The sequence below is a fragment of the Hetaerina americana genome, unplaced genomic scaffold (assembly GCF_022747635.1).
Source record: "Hetaerina americana unplaced genomic scaffold, ioHetAmer1.1.p SCAF_5, whole genome shotgun sequence".
Lineage (NCBI taxonomy): Eukaryota > Metazoa > Arthropoda > Insecta > Odonata > Calopterygidae > Hetaerina > Hetaerina americana.
This window is the reverse complement of record NW_027287095.1, coordinates 76,359,475-76,374,871: the sequence shown is the minus strand read 5'-3', so window position 1 is coordinate 76,374,871 and position 15,397 is coordinate 76,359,475. Positions and strand designations below refer to the sequence as shown.

At 33.6% G+C, this 15,397-nt stretch overlaps 1 protein-coding gene across 1 annotated transcript in view; it reads left to right on the top strand.

The window, feature by feature from the left end:
- LOC139694120 (hydrocephalus-inducing protein-like) overlaps positions 1-9,989 on the top strand; it is a 95,847-nt gene extending 85,858 nt beyond the window's left edge. The window contains exons 38-42 of the mRNA XM_071592550.1: positions 1,170-1,341; positions 8,209-8,532; positions 8,643-8,797; positions 9,252-9,392; positions 9,531-9,989. Of these exons, the coding sequence (XP_071448651.1) occupies positions 1,170-1,341; positions 8,209-8,532; positions 8,643-8,797; positions 9,252-9,392; positions 9,531-9,989 (1,251 nt within the window). The remainder of the gene's footprint in view (positions 1-1,169; positions 1,342-8,208; positions 8,533-8,642; positions 8,798-9,251; positions 9,393-9,530) is intronic.
- The last annotated feature ends 5,408 nt before the right edge of the window (positions 9,990-15,397 follow it).

Below are 15,397 nucleotides of genomic sequence, written 5' to 3'. Positions count from 1 at the left end.
GTTACCTACATATTGTGGATGATGCAACAGCTATGCATTCAATAATCAATTATTGCTATTGGACCTCATCAATCTGGCAACAAAGAACACATGGAACAATTTTGAAGAGAACAAACAAATAATAACAATGAGAAACAATTAGTGCCTACATTTCCTTTACACTACTATGCCAAATCCAATCTTTTTGCAGATAACACTAGCATTCTAATAAATGCCAAAACCAGATCTGAGCTCCAACAAAAAGTAGACTCCACAGTAATATGCCTTCAAAATTGGTTTCAAAACAACTTGTTCTCAATGAATGAACAAAAAACAGTAAGCATACATTTTGGCAAAAATCATTCACTCTCTGTTAAACTCTATGATGAGGACCTCAATTTTGCTGACAGCATAAATTTCTTAGGAGTTCAGATTGAATCATCCCCAAAATGGTCGTTATACCTGTATATTGACAACTTAAAATCTTAACTTAATAAAACTCTTTTTCAGTTGAAGTATTTGTTTTTTAGTCCTAGCTTAAATTTCCTAATATGTCTTTATCATCCAAATTATAAATCTCGATAATCATGTGGCATTATATTCTGGTGGCTCAAGCTATAGCCAACAGATATTTAAAGTGCAGAAATTGGCCATAAGAGCTATCTTAAACTTACCTTTCAGACACTCCTGCAGGCCTCAATTCCATGAACTGCAAATTATGCCTCTGGCTGCTCTTTAAGTATACATTCTAATTTAATTTGTTAAGACTAACGTATACATATAAATAAATAAATTAGTTTCTCATTAAAAATTAAGACACTTTGCCAACTTTTCACTTCAAGACTTTAAGCTGGCTGAATGAGAACTTAGTCTACTTGTTGGTACAAATTTTTAAATGCAAGATCTTGTACTTCATTGCTTTCGTACTTTGTTTTTTTACAAGCTTTTTTATGCATGATTACCCGTATGCATGTATTATCCATTTCATTTTATCATGTAGTTAAACACAATGAATTTTTATCATGTATACTTATTCAATGTTATAATATCATTTTCAAAGAGCCTATTGGCTTGATAAGAAAATGTGAAAGGTGGTTGATTTTCTATAAAACTCATAAAATAATGGTTTTATCATTGTCAGAATTAAAATGGCCATGCTTCTCTTAAATAAAATAAAATGTTCTCTACAGATTTCTTGTGCACTTCTTGAGATTATTGTTGAATCAGAGTTGGAATCAAAGTGGACATGCTTACTCTCTGGAGAAGGACTTTTACCTGAATTGACCCTTACTACTCCATGTGGCCTACAGAAGAATACAGAGGGGAAATATCCATTCATCTTACCTGAGAGGATTGTGGGCAGTGAGGAGAGATTTAAATTTAGTTTCAAAAATACAGGCGGGTTGACTAGTAAGGTATAAGATTTAATCATTTTCATCAAGTTGAATTTAGTCATTATCCTTACATTGTTGAATGGATGGAATTGAATGGAACACACATTAATAGATGTTTTATTAACTCTTTTTTTCTTCTCAATCTCTCAAAACATCTTAACATGCAACGTTTTCTAAATCCACAAAGCTTAGATGTACTTAATCACTATTTTTTTGCAGTATCCAAATGTGTGGATAAATTAAATGTATGCAAAATTTTGTACAGTTACTGTCTCATACTACTTTTGAACTACACTTATTAGTTATATAAATTTCATTCAATTTGTACTGTTTTACATTTCCGATTTAAAATGGTTTTCATTTGTTTTTCTATTCATTCATTTGGTTTTATAAATACAGGTAGCTAAACTTTTAAGTTATATATGATTTTATTATTTTCATTAAGTAAGCAGTAGACATAATCCATATGTATTTAGTCTTTCATTCTTGAATGTGAAATTTTAGCTTGGGAACAACAGAGGCAGTACTTTGATTTTGTCAGACAAACTTCCAACGGAAATTTTTTAATGAGATGAAAGTTAAATGCACATTGCACACCATCTGGTGGTATGACCACATCTCATCATGTACCCTCCCAATGTGAGGACTTGTATTTGTCTAAGACAATTCCGATGGATGGCCAAGCAATAATACTGGTGATATGTCCACCTCTGATCACTAAATATGAGGGACTATTTAGTAGGAGCAGATACAGGAGAGCCTTTGCTGGAAAAGCCATGGGTGACTTTATGAGCTATTTTATTTTAAAGGCTATTTGTCTAAATTGGTTTGGGTGATTTGGCTTAGTTGGTTTTGGTTTTTATCACCAATGTGACTATAATATGATGAAAATATAAATTCAAACATTTTTTAACTGCTTATCAGTTTTTTCTTACTCAAATATTTTACTAAATTTTTAACATTTTGGCCCCAATAAAGGATATTAAAAGTTGAAAATGAAATTCTAGAAACAGCAAAAGGACAAGGAAGCTGTGAATTAGGGTCAGGTTGAATGGGAAGATGGATGAGAGATGTAGGTGGAAGAATGTGTAATCTCAGAATTAGGTAGAAGAAAGTACCAAGAAATAAATAATGAACTGATGTAGGAAACCAATGGGGCTCAGTGCAAGGGTATGGAGAGTTTACAAAGAAGGGTGAAATAGTTCACTTTACTGAAAAATGAAAGTTCTGCCAGGTAGTTAGTAGGGGAAATCTGTGCAAATAATCAATTATGCATCTTAGCAATTATTTATTGAACCAGGAAGATTCCAGAGAGGTGAAAAGAATATGGAGAGGGACCATTTGGTAAAGGCCTTCAACCAACAATCTTAGGCATGGAAACAAATTTGACATAGTTAGGGATAGCTTAGGTTCATGCGTACTTGATTGTAAGATTGGAAGGGCATTGGGGGAGCATTTAAAATCAAGTGAGGATGTGTGAATAAAGAACATTCCCATGGAATCACCTGGAGGTTTAGGAACATGTGGAAGTAAGAGTTTTTGTGAACTAGTGTGTGGTGTTTGCAATGGATGAATTTGGTCAGAAGATCACATCAGATCAGTGTTGATTCCCATCCCAAAGAAGAGAATGACAGCCATATGTGAGGAATATAGAGTAATAAGTTTGATTTTTCACACAGCTAAATTGGTTCTCATGGTCATCAATAAGATGATTTAGAGAGGGACAAATGATTGCTTGGAGAAGGATTAGTTTGGGTTAGGGAATAATAACAATACATAATATATCTTAATCGGGGTGAGATTGAGACTAGATAGTCCCTTCTTTGACCTAATTCCTTGCCATTTACATGCATAAGTAAGCCAAAAATCATTACAATAAAAAATGTAGACATTTTTACATTGATCAGAGGAAAATACAAAATAAAGTATATTTTAAAATAATAATAAATAAAATAAATGCTACATTGGGGGAAAAATCAAGTTGAGCACGAAAAGATATTTACATATGTGTGGAAAGCATAAGAATTGTGAACTGATATCCTTCACAAAAAACTCAACTGCAGGAAAACACCTACTCTGGAAGAGAGGTGTGGAAAGCCTATGAAACCTACTGAGATTTTACTAAGGTGTGAACACGTAATAGCAGTGGAAGGGTGACACATATCATGAGAACAAAAAGTAAAATTATACATTATATTTAAAATAAATTGCTGAATTAATACTTATTTAAGTAAAAATATTAAATTAAAGAAAATAAATAAATTAAATTAAAAAGGCAGTTATGATTAAAAATAATAAGAACAATAATTAAGTAATTTGGCAGAAATGACTGCACTAATCATAATAGTAAGATAAAAGAGAGATACTAGTGATGTCATATCAGTTGTCAGGTCTCTGATAAGAAGAACATAGAGTACAATCAGGATGTATTTGTTTGTTTTATAAAGTTTGAGATGATGTTATATAGAGTAGGTTGAGTGGAATTGATGACTGCATTGCAGTAGATAGGAGTGGATTGGAGGGATAGGATCCTTATCCGCAACCCATATAAGTTACACTGCTTCGGAAATGATTGAAGAGGCATGGGAAGAACTGCAGGTTGGAACAAAAGTCGCAGGGGAATTCGTAAAAGCAGTTAGGTTTGCTGATGACCAAGTTCTAGTTTATTAGTCAGCCGAGGGGTTGCAAGCATTGCTGAGTGGATTGGAAAGTCAGTTAAATAGATATAGGATGAGAATAAAAGGGGTGACAAACTCTGCAGAGAACATTGGGATGAGAATAAATGTAAACAAAACAAAAGTTATGCGGTTTTTGCAAAAGAGAAAGGTTAAGTTACACGTTGAAATAAGGGAACAAAAATTAGAGAAGGTAGAAGAGTTTACTTATCTAGAAAGTGTTTATGACCAAAGTGGTCAAAGTAGTAGGGTCATAAGAAGAAGAAATGCATTAGGCAGAGAGGCTTTCAAAGGAGGAGAGAATTTATGGCAGGCATTTTGTTAAGAGATTAAGAAATAGCTCATCAAGACTTTAATATGGTACGTAGTTTTGTACAGTGTGGAAATATCAATCAAGATGATAAGTATAAAAAGAAGTCTTTTCAAATGCAGCTGTTGAGAAGGTTGAAAAGGGTGAAATGGACAGAAATAAAAACAAGCAAGGAAGTGCAGGGTAGCATAGGAATGGTGGGAGAGCAGAAAAGCATTTTGATTGGTGGTGGGATTCTGAAAACTGGTCAAAGGGAACATTTAGGCTAGCTAGGAAGGGGTAGGAAAAGGATAGGAATATTGGAAACAATGAAAAGAGGAAGTAAGTATCCAGAAGTGAAGAAGGGTTTATTGCAGTTTTTTATGTCTGGTTGTTTTACTTGCAGTGGCAAAAAGATTTAATTGTTCATTCTTTGTGCATCCTAAACCTATCTCAAACAGTAGAATATCAGTAATACTAGCTGAGCCTATGTTTTTAACAAAATATTTTTGAGCAATATTATTAAAAATAGAAAAAACCTGACTATTTTGCCTATGAACCCCCATTCTTGAGTATATCACTCAAGACATATTTGGCCATGAAAAATTTTTCTTAGTAGTGGTACATATCAACATCACACATTATAATTGGCAAAAGTGGTGAAATTTTAAAGTGCCGATCCCCCAAAATTCTTTTATAATTTTCAAGTGTTGCTTGCAAAATGTAATTTCAGTCCTGGATTATAACTATATATATGAAATTACCTATAAACATTTTTGCCCTGGAATTTTTTCATGCATGTGCATTTTTTCAGAATATATTCTTTGTGTTTTTATATTTTGATGTCTTTGAATGATGCTTTTATATTTGATATTTATTATCTACTTTTAAGGTTATCATGGAATTCAATGGAGATAAAAGATTCTTTAAAATCTTCCCGAAACAGAAGGCAGCAAATTTTATGAAAGAATTTCAAGTTAATGGTAAGTATTTCAATTAGAGTAGTATTATGTAAGAATCACTTAGTTTTTCTAACTCAGACAGTCTTTCAGCAGAGTACCAGTGAATGTTAAATTATGTATGGGAAAATACAGGATAGAAAGAAAATGACCTTATTAGGGCATAATTTCACTGACTAAACAGTTCTTAATTCATCATTAGAGTAAAATAATGCTTTTTTTTGATATACTTACTCAATGTCCCTGCATCAATTCCCTCCTCATTGTGGAAATTTCTTTGCCGAATGTAATTCTTCACCTTATGCCTTTTTACACCTTATGCCTTTCTACTTTGTCCATTTTGGTCCAAAAGACTTCTGGGATACGTAAACTGTCCCACCTGCTCTAGTTTATGCCCTCTTATTTTATTTACATTTATTCTCATGCCCTCCCCGGACTACGACCTTGACGTGGTGGGAAGGCTTGTGCGTTCTGATAACACTTGAGCTGTGCTGATGGGAGTAATAATAATTGCTCCTGGTAGGGTCACCCATGCCAGATAGGTCAAAGGTTAGGAGCCAGACAAAAAGTAGTCCACGTAGCGTCTGTTCCTCAGTGTGGCGGCTGCAATGGCATCTAACCCCAGTCGGGCGGCCATTGAGTGATTGTGCCATGTTAAAAACACTATTGAGGAAGGCAATGGGAAACCACCTCAATTATCATTCCCAAGATTAATATGATGGACACTACAGAGAATATGAGTCCTGGCAACTACAGAGCTCGGCCCAATCAGTCATGTGTCGTGCCCAGCAGAAGGGAAGGCAAGGCTTCTGCGGTCATCATCCCACGAAACCCTTGCAAGGGAAAACTGACAGCAGCAGGACAGAAGACGCAGAAGGAGAAGACCAATTTAGTTAGAATAGGAACTTGGAATGTGAGGACAATGTTGAGAACAGGAAAATTAGAGGATTTTAAGCGAGAGATGGAAAGGGGAAGTATAGATATTTTAGGTCTATGCGAGGTGAGATGGAAGGATAGCGGTGATAACTGGAGTGATAATTATAGAATAATATACAGTGCCGGGGATGAGAGCCAACGAGAATTTTTTTAAATTTCAAATTTCAGAATTTAAGAAATAAAATTTCAAAATTTCAGAGCCTAAGAGGATGCCTTGATAGCTTAACTGACTATAGACTCGACCGGATATTGAGGGATCTGGGTTCGAATCCCAGTCCAGGGGAATGATTTTTACACTCGAAAATTGTTTCATTAATAACTTGGAAGTGTTTTGGACCAACACGGTCAAAGTAGTAGGGATGTAAGGAGAAGAATTGAACTAGGCAAAGAGGCTTTCACAAGGAGGAGAGAGTTGATGACAGGGACTTTGAGTAAGGATATTAAGGAAAGACTCATAAAAACTTTGATATGGCATGTAGCTATGTACGGTGGGGAAATGTGGTCATTGAAGCAGGAGGATAGACGTTTGGATTGGAGGCTTTTGAAATGTGGGTGTAGAGAAGAATGGAGAAGGTGAAATGGACCGAGAAGAAAACAAATGAGGAAGTCCTTGGTATGGTGGACGAAGAGAGGGATTTGTTGGGAGAAATCCTATGGAGCCAGAAAACATGGATTAAGGTTGTATTGACTGGCAGTGGGATGCTGAAAACTGCAATAGAGGGGAGAATGTTAGGCAAGCAAGGAAAGGGTAGGAACACGATAGGGATGTCGGACAGGATGAATGGAGGAAGGAGGTACTCAAAGATGAAGAGGGACTTGATGTAGAGTAGGTTACTGGATTGTGTTTTGTTAGCAGTCAAAAAATATTTATTTGGTAGTTACGTCCATCCAAAAACCTACCTTTGCTTGGAGGGTTTGTTTGGAGAAATCCTATGGAGGCAGGAAAAGTGGATGAAGGGGGTATTGACCGGCAGTGGGATGTTGAAGACTGTAATTGAGGGGAGAATGTTAGGCAAACGAGGAAAGGGAAGGAACAGGATAGGGATGTTGGATGGGATGAAGGGAGGAAGAAAGTACTTAGAGCTGGAGAGGGACCTGATGTAGAGTAGGATGTTGTGTTTTGCTAGGGGCCACAAATTATTTAATTAGTAATTATGTCCATCCAAAAACCTACCTTAACCGGTAGATTACCTAATAATATATATATATATATATATATATATATATATATATATATATATATATATATATATATCATCAGAGGGAAAGGAACTGGCCCCCCTACCCTGATGTGTAAATTTCACATGCCATCGGGGTTGGTACCGGGTGAACTCTACCATCACCTACCAAACCGAACTTCGGGTTGATTACTTTGTTTATGGTGATATATATATATATATATATATATATATATATATATATATATATATATATATATATATATATATATATATATATATATACATACCTACTTACACACAGGCATATATAATTTTATATATATGTATATGTATAATATTTGGATGGCACAAGAGAACACAAAATAAGATAAAAGGACGCTCACATTTTAGATTGTTTGAGCTTGTGGCCACCTCTGAGGCTTCTCTGATATATGCATTTGTACATATTTTTGCCTCTTGGATGTTTCTGGTTCTACTAAAATTTTTCTTGATTAATCTTTGATTGTTTACAGTATGTAGTTTATCTGTACACCCATTGAGTAGTGTATTGATTCTTTTAGGATATAGTGATCTAAGATAAGAAAGATCTAAGGGTCAGTGATTAATATTACATGCCATTATGACTTAATTTATGTTGTCTTAACATCATGTATGTTCATTCAAAAATCTTTTTTTAAAAAACCTTTTCTTAGGTAATAATTGGTGGAATAAACTTTTATACCTTTTAAAGGCTCATTACACTTCACCATCATTCTGTAATGTATCACTTGTTTAATACTTTATCCATTTTTTCAGAACCTTTGAAAAATTTGACAACATTTGATATGAAACCTGGTGAAGAAGTTGCATTTTGGTTTAGTTTCTTTGGTGACCATGCAGAATCCTTTTTAGAGGATCTCTTCATAGGCACAGTTGGTAATCCATATGGATCAATAGTCATTGAAGTAAATGCTATTTGTGTAGATGAAGGAGTATATATAGAAGGTTTAGATCATGTGAAGAAACACTTTTATATGATTAGTGATGATGCTGGTACTGAATCATCTCTCTCTTCATTTAATGATGATCAAGACTGCTTAGACACACATGATTCTGCATCTAATATCACTGATGCAGAAAGTAAGTTTAATCAGAAAAAAAATTTCTAGAGTCATTTTTTATCACTCACAGACTTTATTTTCATGCCATCTATTTCATTTTTAATTACAAAATTTGTTTTATCATTCCAGGGTCAAGCCTGAAGGATTCAGTGAAATCCATTGGTAATGCATCAAACATTGAAAATAATGATAAAAATATTTTTTCAAGGTACTTGCTGGACTTTAAAAAGGTGTATGTTGGTCAGGCTAAATTCATACGCTTTTGGTTAATAAATCATTCAAAGGTAAACATTTTATTTCACTGACTCTACTGGTTATTACTGTCCCTAAGGCAGATCATCATGTATTGCCACAAGTTTTTAATGTTACAGGAATGTTTAAAATATTTAGGGATAACTATGTCATTGTTGATGACCCTATTTGGATAGATATTTTAAAATTCCCCTTGGAAGTAAATTAGTTCTAAACTCTAAGGTAATTAAGTATGCATAATTGTTTTAAGTATAGAATGCCTTTTCATAATGAGACAGTTTTGACAAACAAACCATAAGCTTATTTCTGTTCACAGAATATAATTTCAAATGCATTTTCTTTTAGTAATTTGAATTAAATTAAGGTTTAAAATGACCCTTTCATTACATCTTAAATTAATTCTACTACAAATACATTTTGATTTGTTATGACAGTAATTTTCTTATTTGAAGCTAATATTTAATTTAAAATCTTAAAATTTTGCAGTCCAATTATAATTTCCAATGGTTTGGATTGAAGTCAGTGCCACAGTTGACGTTGTATCCACATAAAGGTATCATTGAATCATTTCAAACAGTTACCATAACTGCAGTATCTGTGTCTGAAAATCCTATTTTTATCCATCAGGTAAGTAAACTATTCTATAACCCATGAATTCAAATAATCTCTGAGGATTAATAGTCAATAATTTAACAGACTATCACAAGTGATTAAATGCTTGATGTTTATTTCAAATATTTTCAATAAGATTCCTTCGATTTATAGGCATTGCTTAGATGTTTCTTGATAGAAATGGATGAGAGTAAGAGAGAAGAAATAAATCAAAATGTGGTAAACATGGAAACCAGTGATAATGAATCAAACATTGTCTATGAGGAAACTGTGTATAATTTAATTGAACAAAATACAAATGTGACTTTAGCTACATCATGTGAAGTAGAAATTTTAGAATGCCCTGAAAATATTAGTGATATGGCCGAAGAAAGTATGGATTATGTTGTTGATGACGAAGAAAAATCCAGCTTGCATGAATTTAATCACTTTGATAATACCCTCAATAAACTTAAAGATAGTATAAACCTAGAAGATTCCAATGTCTCAAAAGAAGGAATCTATCTTAATGTGATAGTGAGTGCTGTAATTGACCATCCTATGTGCTCTACCACTGTGCCTTCTGAAATAACATTTGGAAAGGTTCATGTCTCCGAGGTAACTAATAGCTAGACAAATTTCATTCAATAATACTATATTTATTATTGAAAAACATGGATTTTAATATTAATTCAGGCTTGTAAAATGAGAAAACTCTGTCATTCGCACTGGTTGATATGGCACAGGCAATTCACCCCATTGGCTTTTTTCTACAACCTACAAATTTTTCTTCCCAAAGGATAAAAATACCTCAAGTGATGGAAATTATCAAGCTAAATGTGAAAAAATTATCATTAATAATTATGTTAATTCTCATTTACTTGCTTTAACTACTAAAATTTGTTTAACCTTTGATAGCTACTTATTGTAGATTTCAGTGTATTCACTGAAAGTCTTTCAAGTTTTTTCTGCATCAAGAGAATAATGTAAAATTAAGCCTTCTTTCTCCCTATCGATAATTGTGATTGAAAGATCATCAAAAGCTGTAATGTGTCCCATTCTTTCACCGTTTTTATATATTTTGCAGAAATGGGGCAATGGGTATTTTGAATTCAAACCTTGCTAATTGGGCCTGAGTTTTGGTTGATTGTTGAGGTAAGAGTTCACCTAATCCCAACCTCTCTTTTGGATAGTACTCTTTGTTGGTTTATTGGTAGGCCATGCATTCTGGTCGATAGTTAGTTGGTTCATATTTTGCTCTGCTTGGTTGTGACATTTTAGTTGCTGTCATAGCCAATGCATGCCACCAGAGAATTCAGATAATTAGATTCTAGCATTAGGTCATGGATGGATGCTGATTTTTAGCACTAAAACCATTTAGTGCTGCTATTTGTTTTAATATTCATACTTTGCTAATTTCTGCATTAAATTAAATGAAGTTGCTCTTCGATGGTGTTCACCTCTCTGCCTTTTGGTCAGTGGTTAGTTCCACTCTGCATACTGTTTTCAACAGATCACATATATTTACGGTAGAGACTCGTCTATCTTGATGTGTCGAAGTCATTAACCTGGAGGTGGTAATCGGAGAGTTGACATCATACTAAAACCTAAATGGTACGTTAAATTCACACACCAGGGTATGGGGGCCAGTTCCTTTTCCTGTGTGACGAGTAGTTTTCCAGAAAGATCTATTATCCAAAAATCACACAGCTTGGGTAAAACTTAGGATGGCCAGAGGATTTTGTTAGAAATGAATCTGGGGACTGGAAACAATAGACCATCGTTTGCCCTAATTGACTGCTATACCCCCACGAATCGTTCAAAGGCTGCTATGAAAATCAATATGTTTGGATAGGATTCTGAGTTTACTGCCTAATGGGTTGAGTACTTGGCTGCAAACTGGAAGATCTTAACTTCAAATCATGGATTATGCCCTTAAACAAACCTATCCATAATACATATGGTGCAGTTTTCTGGTGATTATCATGTTGTAGAAAACTGAATGGTGGCGCTTTATTATTTTCCCAATTAATGCTCCCATTAGTTAGAATTGTTGAAATGAGCAGAGTGAGCATACACTCATATAATAAATCACTGGGGAGAAGTGACTATTTTGTTGCTTGTTTTCTGCGGGTAATGAAACAAAAAGCTAATTATAATAGTATGAAATATTAAGACTAAAATAAAAAACTCTTTCTACAGAATTCCAGGTTATGGAAACCATTTCTGCACATTATTTTTAAGTATTTTATCATGAAAATGCTTCAGTGCAATGACATATTGCAAAACAATTTTTTCACATCAGAGCAACATAGTAGTGTTATATAAATATTGTTATCATGCTTATTCTTTATTTAATTTGGTACTTACTCATAATTCAAAATATTTTTTCAATTTAGTTCTAGGTTAGTTACTTCATTTAAAACTATTTATAATATAAAATAGTTTGTGTATTGTGATATTACTTATTACTATGACCTAACAGTAATACATATTACTTAAATGATACTTAAATTAGTAAATTGTAATACATTTTAATATTCATTTTTCCTTATCACATAAAATATTTGTTAATTAGACTTTATTATATGCAACTATTGAAGAGTTTTAAGAGACTATGCTTTTAGACACAGAAATTAGTTAATTACTCATGCCTTAATAATATATTATGCTGCATAAATGTTAGCATATTGTTTATTATTCTGATTCATACTTATGAAAGTTCTATCCAAGAAATTTCAAGTGCCATTTATGTATTGTGTTTTTTCATATTTCCAAGCAACAACCATGAGATTTAAACCTGGGAGAAGGTTGTCCTTTGGAGTACTCCAAAATAAATACATATGTTTCTCGGACATTATATTAATATTTATTTACAACTTTGTAATCTCTATTTACCTTCCTCCACAGTCAAGAACCCATTCTGTCACTTTGACTAATATTGGGAGAGTGCCCCTTATATATGCATGGAAGTTCAGAAGGTTAAATTTTTCAGCATTGTCCAATTTGTCAACCCACAAGTATAACTTATATGGAATTAATCGGCTGAAAAAAAGTATGTATGCGCTTACTAAATGTGTAAAGTTTTATTACAATCAATGCTAAATTTAAAGGAGTTTAATTTATGTTTTATTTTCATAAATTTTTTCTGAATGTATACATGAATAATAATTGTAGAAATCTTTAAATTGACTTTTTTCTTATGTTGAATTATTTTTTTTCTTTTAGAAAGAGGGAAAGGGCGCATTCATTTCATTGCTGTGCGGGGGAAAAGATGCACAAAATACTATTTATATCGACATATGCTGTCATTAAAGCCTTTCAAAGTGACTCCTAGAAAAGGTATATTGAAGGAAACTGGAGATGTAAGCACATGCAAAATTACTTTTTCTCCCCAAAGAACAGGATATTACTCAGCTATCCTGCACTGCAGGTAAATATCAGGGTTTTTAAAGGATCTTTAAAAAAATTGTTTTGCAAATAAGAGGAAGTTTGAAGTGTTCTTAGGAAGTATATTTAAAGAAGTATGGGTGTGTGTGTGTATGTGTATATATATATTATATATATATTTATATTATATATATATATATATATATATATATATATATATATATATATATATATATATATATATATATATATATATATATATATATATATATATATATAAACACAATAATCAACCTGAAGGTCGGTTTGGTAGGTGATGGTTGAGCTCACCCAGTACTAGGCTCGACTCGACAGCGTGTGAAATTCACACATCAGGGTAGGGGGGCCAGTTCCTTTCCCTGTGCCGGTTATGGTTTTCCAGGAAGACCTGGTTCTCAAAAAATCACTTTAGCTTGGGTGGACCTGCAGGTGCCCAGAGTGCCTTACCCGAGAATCGAACCTGGGACCCTCTGGTCAGCAGTCCAACACTCTACCCCCTGGACTTCCACGACCCACATATATATAAATATATACATTGATTAAGACATTTAAACACAGAAACACAACGAAAGGACATTTACATATGTAGTTTTGACGGCATGGCCGTCATCATCAGAATGCCGTTCTTGGGGAAGAGTGGAGAGGATATGTGAGGGGGAGTGAGGGGAGGAGAGGTAAAGGAAGAATGGGAAACGAACAAGGGCTTAGGAGGGGATGTTTAGGCGGCTATGAGATGGATTCAGTGGGTTGAGTTCAACCCGGGAGGTTTAAATGACTGGATGGATTTTGGTTAGAGAGGGAGGTTTCTAATCGTTATCCTGCCTTATGGATGGTGGTTAAAAACTCCTTCTTGCATTTCTGACTTCATATTTGGTGGTACAGGGTTTAAGCGCAGTCATTCAGCTTATTTCCAAGCAGAGAAACAGACTTCAGGTGTGTGAACGTGGTGGTTTAAGACTTGCTAAGTGACATTAAACCGGACGTTGGAAAACTGGTATCAGGTCATCATCCATCTCATTAAAATGTTATTTGATGGAAATATGATATTAAATCATGCAATAGAATATCCTGAAAGCACTTTTAGACCATGGAAAACTATAATCAGTGGGCACTTAATTGTTTAACTAATTTTAACAATTCATGATTGGTTATTCTATTTTCATAAATTGAAAATTTTCATGTTATATAATTGCTTAATTGAAGTAAAAAATTTTGTGTAAAATCTTAAAAAAAGCTTTCTTAAAATTATTTGTTTTGATAATTTAATTTAATGTAAAAAGTATATTCTTACCCAAGTTCCTCTTATTTTGTGTTAAGTCTTTTGCATAAATGTGATTGGAAACTATACATCTACTGCATTCTAAAAAAACATGTGATTAGCCTTGGTTTTTAATTTGATTATTTCAATGTTCCTCATTTGGTTTTTTTGTTTTATGTTTTTGATTATTATTTGATAGCTTACGATTGGGGGGCGTTGAGTATAGGTTTATAGATGCAAGGGGGAGGTAGCTCAAAAAAGTTTGGGAAACATTGCCCTAGATGTTGTCGGTGAATGACGCAATGAATAGCAAAAACATTTGGTACATATTTTCCCAAGTATGTAATACAGCCATGGTATTGACCAGTCATTGACGGATCTTCATCCGTCGCAACAGGAAGTACCTGTATGTTAGAAAGTGGAATTTTTTTGTCCCTGAAGAACTGCTCTATGATGCAAAATATTGGCTCCTCTTTAGTGTCAGGGTCACTGTAATGCAAATTCTGTTGTTCTTAGGATGCTGCACATTAATTCTTCCACATTTTCAGCCATTTCATTTATTCATCGTTGAAATGAAGTGTTGCTTAAGGGAATAATTTTTATTGTATCATATGGTGGCTTATGCAGAACAGTACTCAGGACTTCACTGACTGTTGGTAAGATGAGTTCTCCATCAATTGTGGCTTTCCAGATTTGGCAATTAGTAGTGAAATATTGTATGATGCACGTAAACCATCAGTGATATGTTTTGAAGCATTGAACAACATACTTGAAAGTGTTGGACGATTTTGCAATCTATCGCAAAGTGACTGAAAAAATGTTAAAGTCTTTTCTGTCTTGTCAGGATGTGCCTTCCTAAAATGGTGAATTAGTCTGGAAGGTTTCATTGCCTCATTTGAAAACACTCTTTCGCATGGTATGCACATAAGCATGTGCTTGTTTGTAGGTGATTCTATAAATTCGTACTAAGATAATCCACATTATACTGTCTACATTTCTTCTTTGATGAGTCATTTCTTGCCATTCTGTTTCTACAATAAAGGTTTGAATATTAAATTTTGTTAAAATAAAATTTTATATATATTAACTAAATAGAAAACACCTATGAGTTAATGATGAGACGTGGATTCAATCTTTAAGTGGTTGCCTTTTCAAATAAAATTACTAATAACCATATGAAAAACATCAAAACAAAATATTTATGTGCTTGCAGCATAATTTCAATCGTATATGTATAAGCAAGGCTGAATATATGTACTTGTTCTGCGTACCTGGTATAAAACATGATTTATATACACTTTATTTTGCTCTTGAATGGTAGTAGTATTCACTATAGGTAAACTGAAATTTTAAT